Here is a 13873-nt window from a genome sequence, read left to right as displayed (position 1 = left end):
TTTATATTTAACTGAAAACAAATCATCAAACATTATTGACTAAAACTAAAAATAGTCATTTGAGATATTCAAAAATAAAATACTGTAGTGTAACTAAAAGAACACCTGAATGTTAAAAAATTCAGATTAATGTCCTTCCAATATTTCATGGATAAATAATAAATGCTTTATATTTCAAATTTATATCATTTTTACATCAGATAAAACTTTACTATATATTGGTAAACAATGAGACTCTTAAACACTTAGTATAACTATGGATGTGTCATATTGTTAAAACTTCTGGATATAACAACAAGAATCAAGTTTTATTAGAGAATCTGACATAAGGACAATTGTTTGTCGTATTTGACACAAGGACAATTATGACATAAGGACATGAGACAATTATTCCCTTAGTATTAAATATGTGAAGGGTCAATACTTTGATAGAGAAATTATTCTTAGATGAAGAGAATAACAGCTTCTTAGTTTAACAGTGGACCATACCATAAAAGTTGGCTCTTTGACTCCAAGTTTTCTCAGCCTCAGCACTACTGATATTTGGGTGGGACTGGATGGTTATTTATTGTGAGGGACTGAGCATTGCACCAAGATTAGCATCATCCTTGACCTCTACCTAGTAGTCGCCAGTAGCATCCTCCCCTCATGCAGTGACAACAGCCAAAAATATGAATACTTTGGGAGCAAAACAGCCTGAAGTTGAGAACCATAATTCCACAGTAATGTTTGGCAGATTACATATCCTATTTAAATGTTTTATAGAGTTACCAAGAAGGCTGATATTTTAGAGGACATCTGGTCCTCCTACTCATATGGCAGAGAAACTGAGTGTTAAAGAAGTCACCACCTGCTCGGAAACCCTCAGCAGTCAGGGTGAACACATCATTAGTGCTACTTCCTATTTTACACATCCTTCCAGACAGAGAGTGTCTGCAATGTTATATGAATTATTTTACACTTGTGAGTAATCCTCTGCTTTGAAATTCACATTCTCATATGTGTTTGTTTTTTTTTTTCATTTTATTTTGACAGGAACTTTTGTGTTTTTTATTTACCTTAGAAAATCTTGGCCCATGGGACTTCAGTAATATTACCAAAGAGTCATTACTCAACTCATCTAATTCTGACCCTGTGTTCATTCCATTACAATTACATTATCCTTAATTTAATACTGGTACTTTTAGAATTCTAGATTATCACTGGTTTCTCATATTCTGTCATTTAACCTGTTTCACGATGTTCAAATAATATTAATATACAATTTCTCAGACGACCCAAACTCATCTCATTAAATTCAGTAACATGTATAACTTACCTATCTCACAAAATCTTTGTAATATGTTTTAAACACATATATGTGTTAGAAAAACTGAAACAGGGAAAAGTCAAAAGTAGAGCAGCCATATTTACTTTTCCCTCTCTGTTGATTTAATTTTAAGACACTAGAGTGAAAAGGTAGATACTTATACAACTTATTCATGTGACAATCTGATACGATATATATTTCCAGTTTTGTACAAATTTGACATGTTTCATTTTATAGTCTAAACTGAATACAATGTGAGTTAGAATTTAGTCATTGTGCTACTGTGAGAGAAAGTCTCATTCTTGATCGAGAATTGTTCTAAAATATAAAGAATCTATGAAAAACAAAAAGTTGAGGAAGAATCATGTACATTTGTTTGTCTGCTTCTAAATGTATTTCATTAACACATTTGCATTAAATTGGGCTATTTGTCTCTCAAAGGCATTGTTACCTTGGATACCAGAGTATAAAATTTTACTTTCCTTATTATCAAGTAGGGATAAGAACTGCATTTGGCACTAAAAGTTGAACATTTTCTCTCACAACCTAAATTTGATGTAAGTTTTACACTCTTTCCCTCAAGGTGATCTTTCTTTGATGACTATAACTTACCTCCTCTCGATGTTCATCTCCTGACCGCTGGATATACCACTTAATAGATGCTTGCTGGGATTTAGGTATACATTCCAGAAAGGTTGAATTAAATTCAATGCCAAAAATCACCTTTTCATCAGCAGCTTCACTAATGCCTGGAAAGCAAACATGGAATAGGAGATTAACCTTGACCTGATTTTAAAAGCAATGGGAAAATAGACTGATTTAGAACAGATGCCATGAGGGAAAGATTCATATACATTATTAAAGAGAAATGAAATTCATAGCATAGTATTTGCTACCTATGAGTAAAATACAAATAGATTGATTTTTAAACTCTATCCTAGCATTTCAGTTTTTATTCTTTCATCAATATATTAACTTTTGAAGTTTCTTTTTTAAAATAAGAATTCACAAGATATAACTAACATTGAGCCTCTTTGAGTTGCACTGAATAAACTTCAACATCTTTTAACTTTAAACCTTTTAATTTGTAGAAAATAGAACCAATTTTGTAGATAGTTCTGCAAGAGCAATTTATTTCACCTTTAAAGAGAAATTCATTATGAACTGGTCCACAGGGCTGACCACAAACCGTATGTTATGACCATATGACATTTCAGTATCAGAAAAGTAAGTGTACTTCTCTATACTTGATGAAATTCTATGATGACACTAATACATTGGATATTCTAATACTCTGAATCAGGATATTATTTACCCCCAAAAGGTTCTCTTTTATTCAAAGAGGGATATTATAGCCCCACATGCATCTGCAATAAGACAGTTAATGGGAGGCTAAAGGATCAGTGTCTCAGACACCTTCTTCTCGTAAATCAACTGCACCATCTGAAATACATTCCATCCAGAGTACCCAAAGGCTGTGTCCCATGTGTGATCTAAGATCTGTAGATCAAATTTGATCAAATAAAAAATGACGGCTTCTCAGCCTGGCCCAAACATGCACTTTTTCAACGTATATTCAGATGTCTCAATTCTGCAGATGGGGCCACTTAGCATTTTAGGCATAAACCAGAGTAAGGCTTAAGGGACCTAAGTGAATCTTCAATCTAAGCACACTGAATTATCAGCAAATGGCATGAATGCACATGCATCCAATTGTTAGGTTTCTTTTCAAAACTTCTTTTGAGCTTATTTGTGTTTTACCAGCAAAGATTAAGTCAAGCATGCTGACCCTATTATGAATTAACCTTATCTAACCATCAAAATGCATGAATTCCACTTGAAATCTGTAGTCTATCCACTCTCTCTCTGCCAATTCAACAGATTATAGCCACGATTTTCAGATAATAAATTCCTAATGCACAGGAAGATCACCAGTGCCCATCACAGAGAAGAAAGAAATGCATCATTTCACAGTAACAGAGACTGTATTCTTGAGCAAAGGGAGTTCATGAACAAAGCAGAGAGGATGCAGGCTGATTGCTAGGTGACAGGGCAAGGGCTTGGGAGAAATTCAATTAGATGGATTCAACCAAAGAACTAGTCAATTAAGTAAACATTAAATTAGTGAAATCAACTGGAAAAGCGAAATAGTGAGCTGATTATATGAAATCCATCTTCAAATCAGCAGAAAGTGACCCTTTGACACAAAGTCATCACCACATCAGTTTTGCTACAAATTAATTTACTGAATATTCCAATAATGTTTATCTCTGAGTTTAAATTTTTCTATTTGTAAATTTAAACATATATGTGTGTGTGTGTTCAAAAGCATCAATTCTTCAGCACTCAGCTGTCTTTACAGTCCAACTCTTACATCCATACATGACTACTGGAAAAACCATAGCTTTGACTAGATGGACTTTTCTTGGCAAAGTCAAGTCTCTGCTTTTTAATATGCTGTCTAGGTTGGTCATAACTTTTCTTTCAAGGAGCAAGCATCTTTTAATTTCATGGCTGCAGTCACCATCTGCAATGATTTTGGAGCCCCCAAAAATAAAGTCTCTCACTGTTTCCCCATCTATTTGCCATGAAGGGATGGAACCAGATGCCATGATCTTAGTTTTCTGAATGTTGAGTTCTAACCCAACTTTTTCACTCTCCTCTTTCACTTTCATCAAGAGGCTCTTTAGTTCTTCTTCACTTTCTGCCATAAGGGTGATGTCATCTGCATATCTGAGGTTATTGGTATTTCTTCCAGCAATCTTGATTCCAGCTTGTGCTTCATCCAGCCCAGAGTTTCTCATGATGTACTCTGAATATAAGTTAAATAAGCAGGGAGACAGTATAGAGCCTTGATGTACTCCTTTTCCTATTTGGAACCAGTCTGTTTTTCCAAGTTCAGTTCTAACTGTTGCTCCTGACTTGCATACAGATTTCCCAGGAGGCAGGTCAGGTGGTCTGGTATTCCCATCTCTTTCAGAATTTTCCACAGTTTGTTGTGGTCCACACTGTCAAAGGCTTTGGTATAGTCAGTAAAGCAGAAGTAGATGTTTTTCTGGAACTCTATTGCTTTTTCGATGATCCAACAGATGTTGGCAATTTGATCTCTGGTTCCTCTGCCTTTTCTAAATCCAGCTTGAACATCTGGAATTTCACAGTTTATGAATTACTGAAGGTTGGCTTGGAGAATTTTGAGCATTTCTTTACTAGTGTGTGAGATGAGTGCAATTGTGTGGTAGTTTGAGCATTCTTTGGCATTGCCTTTCTTAGGGATTGGAATGAAAACTGATCTTTTCCAGTCCTATGGCCACTGCTGAGTTTTCCACATTTGCTGGCATATGAAGTGCAGCACTTTCACAAGTGTTTCATTACTATCCATTTTTAAAGGTGAAAAATTTGCATGCAATAATGTTTTTAAAGAGTGGAATATGTCTCTTTCATTTAAGTGTAAAATAATTTTAAAGAATATTTTAATCTTTCAGATTGGAGGCAAAAAATCTTTTTTTTCATAGAGAAATATCTGGAATGTTTCTTCATAATACACTTAGGACATGTCACTGATGTCAGTGTAGCAAGATTATAAATAGTTAACATTGTTTTAACACTATCATTAATAACCGTGCAATATCATAGTATATAACAATTGATGAACAAAAGAAGGAAGAAAGGAAACATCTATTTGCCAGTTATTCAAAACTTGATTACCAGGTCAATGCAACGCATATTTATGGTGGGTTATAAGTAACTCGTCTCCTCTCTTTTTTACCTAAAACAATTGTTCAAATCTGACCCTTTCTCTTCTTTGAGATTGAAAACCCTTAGTTTGAAAATACCCTCTTAATTTCTACTTTAATTTCCACAATTGATTCTCTATCACTGACTTCTCCTATTCCGATCAATCACCAAACTACCAAAATAAATGACTTTTATTTAAAAACAACTTTTCTTAGTAATATAAAACAGTTCTTTATCACTTACAGGGTAAACACAAACTCCGTAGAATAACATAGGGACGGTCACGAACTTAACCAAACCTATGTGAGTCCTTTCTGATTTTAATACTTGTTACTTAATCTACTTAGGAAAGTGTGATTGTTTCTTTACGGAACAGCTCAAGGGCTATCCCTCTGAATATCCCTCGCTTCACCTAAGTATGGTGCAGACTTACTATTTTTTCCCTACCACACTGGCATTACTTTCAATGTAGGGAATATATTAGTGATTATGGCAGGCAAATTCACCACCTTTATATTCCAGTGACAGAAACAAAGTAATCAAGTGAATGAATAGATAATATAGTATCTGGCTGTGTTATGCAGTACAAGTAAAAATAGCAGATTAGGGAATAATAGGGATCAGTTCAGTTCAGTTCAGTTGCTCAGTAACGTCCAACTCTTTGCAACCCCATGAATCGCAGCACGCCAGGCCTCCCTGTCCATCACCAACTCCCGAAGTTCACTAAGACTCACGGCCATCGAGTCTGTGATGCCATCTAGCCATCTCATCCCGGGTCGTCCCCTTCTCCTCCTGCCCCCAATCCCTCCCCGCATCAGAGTCTTTTCCAATGAGTCAACTCTTCGCATGAGGTGGCCAAAGTACTGGAGTTTCAGCTTTAGCATCATTCCTTCCAAAGAAATCCCAGGGTTGATCTCCTTTAGAATGGACTGGTTGGATCTCCTTGCAGTCCAAGGGACTCTCAAGAGTCTTCTCCAACATCACAGTTCAAAAGCATCAATCTTCGGTGCTCAACCTTCTTCACAGTCCAACTCTCACGTCCATACATGACTACTGGAAAAACCATAGCCTTGACTAGACGGACCTTAGTTGGCAAAGTAATGTTTCTGCTTTTGAATATGCTATCCAGGTTGGTCATGACTTTTCTTCCAAGGAGTAAGCGTCTTTTAATTTCATGGCTGCAATCACCATCTGCAGTGATTTTGGAGGCCCCCAAAATAAAGTCTGACACTGTTTCTACTGTTTCCCCATCTATTTCCCATGGAGTGATGGGACCGGATGCCATGATCTTCATTTTCTGAATGTTGAGCTTTAAGCCAACTTTTTCACTCTCCTCTTTCACTTCCATCCAGAGGCTTTTGAGTTCCTCTTCACTTTCTGCGATAAGGCTGGTGTCATCTGCATATCTGAGGTGATCGATATTTCTCCCAGCAATCTTGATTCCAGCTTGTGTTTCTTCCAGTCCAGCGTTTCTCATGATGTACTCTGCATATCAGTTAAATAAGCAGGGTGACAACATACAGCCTTGATGTACTCCTTTTCCTATTTGGAACCAGTCTGTTGTTCCATGTCCAATTCTAACTGTTGCTTCCTGGCCTGCATACAGATTTCTCAAGAGGCAGGATAGGTGGTCTGGTATTCCCATCTCTTTCAGAATTTTCCACAGTTTATTGTGATCCACACAGTCAAAGGCTTTGGCATAGTCAATAAAGCAGAAATAGATGTTTTTCTGGAACTCTCTTGCTTTTTCCATGATCCAGCGGATGTTGGCAATTTGATCTCTGGTTCCTCTGCCTTTTCTAAAACCAGCTTGAATATCAGGGACTTCACGGTTCATGTATTGCTGAAGCCTGGCTTGGAGAATTTTGAGCATTTCTTTACTAGCGTGTGAGATGAGTGCAATTGTGTGGTAGTTTGAGCATTCTTTGGCATTGCCTTTCTTAGGGATTGGAATGAAAACTGACCTTTTCCAGTCCTGTGGCCACTGCTGAGTTTTCCAAATTTGCTGGCATAGGGAAAAAAGGTATTTCAGGTAGGTTGGTCAGAAAGGGTGTCTCTAAGAAATTAACACTGATACTAACATTTCAATCACAGAATAAAATGATATGAGGATAGAGCCATGTGGACACCTGAAGTAAAGATTTCTTCAGGTACAGAGGAAACAAATGCAGACAGGGCTGAGATAGGAGCCAGACTAGTGCTTTTCAGAAACTAATTTCAAAAGATCATGGGCTTCCCAGGTGGCACTAATGGTAAAGAACCCACCTGCCAATGAAGAAAACATAAGAGACGCAGGTTCAATCCATGGGTCAGGAAAATCTCCTGGAGAAGGGCATGGCAACCCACTCCAGTATTCTTGCTTGGAGAATCCCATGGACAGAGGAGCCTGGTGGGCTACAGTCCAACCCAAAGAGTCTGACACGACTGAAGCAACTTAGCACACACGCATACATACTCTAAATGTTTACAGCAGCAATATTTACAACAGTTAAGACATGGAAGCAACCTAAATGTCCATCAACAGATGAATGGGTAAAGAAGATGTTCACAATGTTCATGCACACACGTGTATATATAATAGACTAGTACATAGCCATAAACAGAAATGAAGCAATGACATATGCAGCTGCATGGATGATCCTAGAGATTATCATACTAAGTAGGTCAGAAAGAAAAAGACATATACCACATGTCACTTATATGTGGAATTTAAAATAATACACAAATGAACTTATCTTTGAAACGGATTCACTCACACAGAAAAAAGACTAAGGGTTGCCAAGGGGGAAGGGGATAAGGAAGTGATGGATTGAGGTTGTGGGAATAGTGGATACAAATTATTATATATTAGAACGGATTAAGAAAAAAAGGTTCTACTCTATAGAAGATGATCGCTTCTCAGCAGGAAAGCTATGACAAACTTAGACGGTGTGTTGAAAAGCATAAATGTTATACTGCTGACAAAGGTCTGTATAGTCAAGGCTATGGTCTTCCCCGTGGTCACATAAGGTTGTGAGAGCTGGACCGTAAAGAAGGCAGAGCACCAGAGAGAATTGATGTCTTCCAGCTGTGGTGCTGGAGAAGATTCCTGAGAGTCTCTTGGACTGCAAGGAGATCAAACCAATCAATCTTAAGGGAAATCAACCCTTAATTGGAGGAACTGATGCTGAAGCTCCAGTATTTTGGTCACTTGATGGGAACAGCTGACTCACTGGAAAAGTCCCTGATGCTGGGAAAGATTGAGGGCAGAAGGAGAGGAGGGCGTGAGATGATGAGATGACTCGATGGCATCACCAATGCACTGGACATGAACTTGGGCAAACTCCAGGAAATGGTGAGGGACTGGGAGACCTGGAGTGCCACAGTCTATGGGGTTACAAAGATCCAGACATGACTGGGTGACTGAACAACAACAACTACTGTATTTCACAGGAAACTATACTCAATATCCTGTTAAACCATAATGGAAAAGAATATGAAGAAGAATAAATATATACGGCTTCCCTGATGGCTCAGGTAGTCAAGAATCAGCCTGCCAATGCAGGAGATGCAGGTTCGACCCTGGGTTGGGAAGGTTCCCTGGAGAAGGAAATGGCAACCCACTTAAGTGTTCTTGCCTGGAAAATCTCATGGACAGAGAAACTTGGCAGTCTACAGTCCATGGAGCCATAGAGAGTCTGACATAACTTAGTAACTGAACAACAACAAAATAACTAAATCACTTTGCTGTACACCAGAAACTAACACAACACTGTAAATCAACTATACTTCAATTAAAAAAAAAGCCTCTGATAGTATTGAAATGGATGGTGTTAAGGAATGAATAGACAGAGACGGAATGTTTAGGTAGTAGAATGAAAAGGAAAGTTAAGAACATTCAGAAGGAGAAGCCTATATGGTAAAAGAAAAACCAGAAGTTTTCCATGTGGTGCCATGAAGCATACATGTGCTGGGAGACCATCTCTGTAAATGCAAGGCCCTGATTTGTAGTGCTTGCTGATTTTTCTAGTATAAGAACTCCCACCATGGCTGATTCAAGGTACCAATGGTTTAAAACCAGCTCAAAAATCTCCTACATAATAAACAATCAGCTCTCATGGGGCCATAAGAACTGGCTCCAGCATATCACTGCACCACTGCATGGAAGCCAAGTGAAGAAAGTGTTTCAGGGAGAAGGGAGCTAGAGAGTAAGTAATAATGAGTGCTAAAAAGTGTGCATTGGATTTGGCAAGGGAGGAAATCACTTGGTGATCTTGACAAAAACTGGACTTAGAGTGGTGATGGTGCTTAGAAAAGGCAACGTACAATGGAGCATAACAAGAAGGGGATGTGATGAAGCGAAGACAGAGATTGTGAGTGCCTTAGGCCTTATAACATGGCATATATTTCACTTGTTTTTATGTTTGTTGCTCGCTCCCTCCCCTAACACACACTTAAATTTAAAATCCCTGAATGTGCAGGTTGTTTTCTTTTTTGTTCATTTGTTGTCATTTAGTCGCTAAGTTGTTTTCAATTCTTTTGTGACCTGTGGACTGTGGCCCTGCCAGGCTCCTCTATCCATGGGATTTCCCAGGCAAGAACACTGGAGTGGGTTGCCATTTCCTTCTCTAGGGAATCTTCCTGACTGAGGGATGGAACCCGCATCTCCTGCATTGGCAGGAGGATTCTTTACTCCTGAGCGTATCCATCATACCTAAGACAGTCCCTGCTAATCTCATATGCACATGTGATAAAATGTATGCACAGTACGCAGTAATGATTGCTAAATAAAACACAGGCTGTTACAGTGAGTCACCTGCACACTGGAACAAGAAAACAAATGTCCTATTCTGGACTAGAACTTGTTTTTCCGAAGAATGATATTTTAAATTATAAACAATTGCTTTGTTTTTAAATTAAGAAAACTCTGCCAGACCACCAGTCACAGACTATGAAATGTGGGTTGTTTATTCAGTGGTGGGTGATTACTAACAATGTGAGGACAGGAAGGCAGTTCCGTTCTTCCTCCAGTTGCATGTATGTTTGTGTGTGTGCATGCTCCTGTGTGCATATATTTTCTACCTGAAGGCAGAGCTTGAGAGTGGAAAGTAACTAAAGCTCTGGAATATATACATTTACAGATTGTATTCTCTGTTACCAGAGTCACTCAACAGACTTTCTCTCAATTTTCTACTCCTCCCTTCTCACACTCAGACTTTCAAGATCCTCCTTTCTATGACATTTTCTCTGAATAATACAGCCTCTGGTGACTGGTCTTTTTTTTTCCCTAAACTCCCACATCACGATTTGTACCTTATGACATCTCCCCAAAGAAGTGTAAGTTATCTAAGGAGTCTCTTTGTCTCAAAGTATGACCAGGTCAATTATATGCACATGGAACTCAATAAATATTTACTGATTGCATGGTACCTGAATTAATAAGTGAATACAAATAATGCACAGGCTACCTAAAGTTTCTTTCCAATGAGTCCAGCCCTTTTATCAAACTTTTCTTGGAGGGTCTCTTCTGGGACGGTCTAAATGTCCATATGTTTTGGACTATATTCTGCTTTATCTCTAATGGCAGTTTCAAACTTTACAAGGATGGACAAGGAAGTAAAAAAGGAGGGAAAAGGTATAGGAATTTTAAAAGCCATATGAAACAAATAACAATATAACAAAGATTTATATTCACTTAGGCACGTGAACAGGGGGCTGATTTATAAAACTTTCTATTGCTTTTCCAGAGCTCAAGCGTTACACAAAATGGGATCTTCCTACACAAAAGATGTTTTAAGTCATATAATAAAAAAGACACACAAAGATTAGGCTTACAGTTTTCAATGGGAGTAAAGAATAGCAGACCTATACTTACTGTCTTCTATGTCCCAGCACTGGGTGATTGGGTCCCCATACTTCACATCTTGGCGTCTAGCTCGCCTATAGAAAAGGGATTAAGCGGTTTAGAACTTCAAGCATGATATCTGGAATATAAAAAGTCTACATCTAATACTAATAACAGTAGCAGAAGCAGAACTGTACTTGTTTCACTGCTTAACTTATATGCAGGTCAGTATTCCAATCACTGCAACATTAATCCAAGTACTACTAGTTAGGTAGAGTCCTAACAGAATGGATCTTGTTTTAGCAATAAGATGATCTGAATTTTATTTAGCCATCACAATGTTTCTTTGGTTTTGACAAATTATTCAGTACAACAGGTTGAAAACAAATGTACTCCAGTTTTTATTTACAGCCAATGAGGGGTAACTATTTGTATCTTCTTTTTTTCAGTCAGTCAGTGGAAAGAAATAAGATATAAAAGAGCTTTAGTCAGTGGGTAAGAAAGTACACACAAGTATAAAATGCTTTATCATATGAAGATTCATTATTTATGTGATTAAACAACAAGATAAATATTATTTGAAACATAAGTACAAGTTTGAAATGGCATGAATGGCTAGATGTTATTTCTATCTACTGACACACACAATTCACAATGTTTCTCTCATAGTGGTGCTAATGATAGTAATAATAAAATAATGGCCTTGTACATTATTGTCACATGTTTTCCTGAAGAGAAAATAATAACTATTGTATAGTAAAAAATCTGCTACATCTAAGATAAATAAATCTTACACTCAGTGTGCAGTTTCATTTGCTTTGGCTATTTTATGTTGCCACATCAGAGATCACAGATGTCACAATGAACATTCTGTGATACTAGAGTGTTCCTTAAGGGAAACGTTGACTGGATGACAGTCTTGTGGAAGATTCATCTATCATACACATTTTTTGGCTCACACAAACATTATGTTAGGTAAGGGAGAACATCACAGTGGCATGTCTGCAAGATCAGAGATACAGTCCTGGGAAATACAAAAAGAAAAAAATATGATGGTATAAGGTACATAAGGTCAAGAATGCTTTTAAATCTTGGATTCATAAGAAACAGGATCAATTCATCAAACTGAAGGTTCATTACCAACTAATGAGCATTCTTGTTTTTTAGCTTCTAGAAAAGAAAAGCATGGTCCAAAGATTACCTAGGATGAGTATATTCTTTGTGAAAAACTAACAAAAATGTTGTGACTTTTTACTTTAAACTTAAATTCAATTCAGAGATTTCAGGGAATATAAAAAGGTCTTGGCATTGTGTCTGTTTTTGTACTATACATTCAATCTGAGATACTAGAATTTACAATTTAACAGATCAGTTAACTTTCAAAAAATAGAAGTGCATATATAGTAGTAGGACTATTGTATGCTCACCTGCTATCTTGTTAAGACCTACAGATTAAAAAAAAATATATATATAGTTTGCTGACATTTAACCTGGAACAAAATATAATTTGAGTGATACTTTAATAAATAGTATTACTGTAAACCACATTTTAAAATAATGATATTTTAATATATCAGCCACCATAACTCATATTAATAGGCACTAGGTTGTTTCCAATAATTTTGCTATTGAAAACAGTGCTGAAATGAACAAACATATAATTTGCGGTACTTTTTTGCCTGTGTGTCTGTAAATAAATTCCTAGCCTGGGTACTGTTGGCCTATAATGACATTACTTTTAAGAGTACATAAAGCAATAAGTTACAAACAGTGGGACATAGTTTGATATTTAAGCATATCTGGGTGGCAGAAATTGGCTAAGTTGGAGTAAAAGCAAAATTCAACATAATCACTGGTATGTACTGTGGGCTGTATATAATCTACAGTATTACAAAAACATACATTAAGTGCAAGCTGGAATCAAGATTATTGGAAGAAATATCAATAACCTCAGATATGCAGATGACACCATCCTTATCGCAGAAAGTGAAGAGGAACTTAAAAGCCTCTTGATGAATGTGAAAGAGGAGAGTGAAAAAGTTGGCTTAAAGCTCAACATTCAGAAAATGAAGATCATGGCATCTGGTCCCATCACTTCATGGGAAATAGATGGGGAAACAGTGGAAGCAGTGTCAGACTTTATTTTGGGGGGCTCCAAAATCACTGCAGATGGTGACTGCAGCCATGAAATTAAAAGATGCTTACTCCTTGGAAGGAAAGTTATGACCAACTTTGATAGTATATTCAAAAGCAGAGACATTACTTTGCCAACAAAGGTCCATCTAGTCAAGGCTATGGTTTTTACAGTAGTCATGTATGGATGTGAGAGTTAGACTGTGAAGAAGGCTGAGTGCCGAAGAATTGATGCTTTTGAACCGTGGTCTTGGAGAAGACTCTTGAGGGTCCCTTGGACTGCAAGGAGATCCAACCAGTCCATTCTGAAGGAGATCAGCCCTGTGTGTTCTTTGGAAGGAATGATGCTAAAGCTGAAACTCCAGTACTTTGGCCACCTCATGCGAAGAGTTGACTCATTGGAAAAGACTCTGATGCGGGGAGGGATTGGGGGCAGGAGGAGAAGGGGACAACAGAGGATGAGATGGCTGGATGGCATCACTGACTCGATGGATGTGAGTTTGAGTGAACTCTGGGAGTTGGTGATGGACAGGGAGGCCTGGCGTGCTGTGATTCATGGGGTCACAAAGAGTCGGACATGACTGAGCGACTGAACTGAACTGAACTATGAGTATATGCATACTTATAAACAAGGGAAGAAAGGAAGAATGTACAAAGGCTAGAATAGCAAAGAAAGCAAACTTTTTGTGCTTTCTGACAAAGAGGAAGGCAAAAGATATAAACAATTATCAGAATTTTTTAAAGCTGTGAAATCAAGAGTTATCAGTTATATCCATTAAACCTGTAACTGGCTTCATTGATCAAGCTTGCTTTAATTGTTGCTACAAAAAGGTGCATATCTCCAAGCCTCAGGTAACCTGAACAATGAACTT

The 13873-nt window shown here is 37.5% G+C and overlaps 1 protein-coding gene across 2 annotated transcripts in view; it reads right to left on the bottom strand.

The window, feature by feature from the left end:
• The window catches only part of SEMA3D (semaphorin 3D), a 232699-nt gene that overhangs the window by 9312 nt on the left and 209514 nt on the right, over positions 1 to 13873 (bottom strand). For both annotated transcript variants that reach the window (XM_015095240.4, XM_060414983.1), the window contains exons 16-17: positions 10899 to 10963; positions 1922 to 2058 (exon numbers count right to left, since the gene is read on the bottom strand). In XM_015095240.4, the coding sequence (XP_014950726.2) occupies positions 1922 to 2058; positions 10899 to 10963 (202 nt within the window). The remainder of the gene's footprint in view (positions 1 to 1921; positions 2059 to 10898; positions 10964 to 13873) is intronic.

The sequence above is a fragment of the Ovis aries genome, chromosome 4, assembly GCF_016772045.2.
Source record: "Ovis aries strain OAR_USU_Benz2616 breed Rambouillet chromosome 4, ARS-UI_Ramb_v3.0, whole genome shotgun sequence".
Lineage (NCBI taxonomy): Eukaryota > Metazoa > Chordata > Mammalia > Artiodactyla > Bovidae > Ovis > Ovis aries.
Note: the sequence above shows the minus strand (reverse complement) of the source record. Positions and strands in the feature narration are given on the sequence as shown.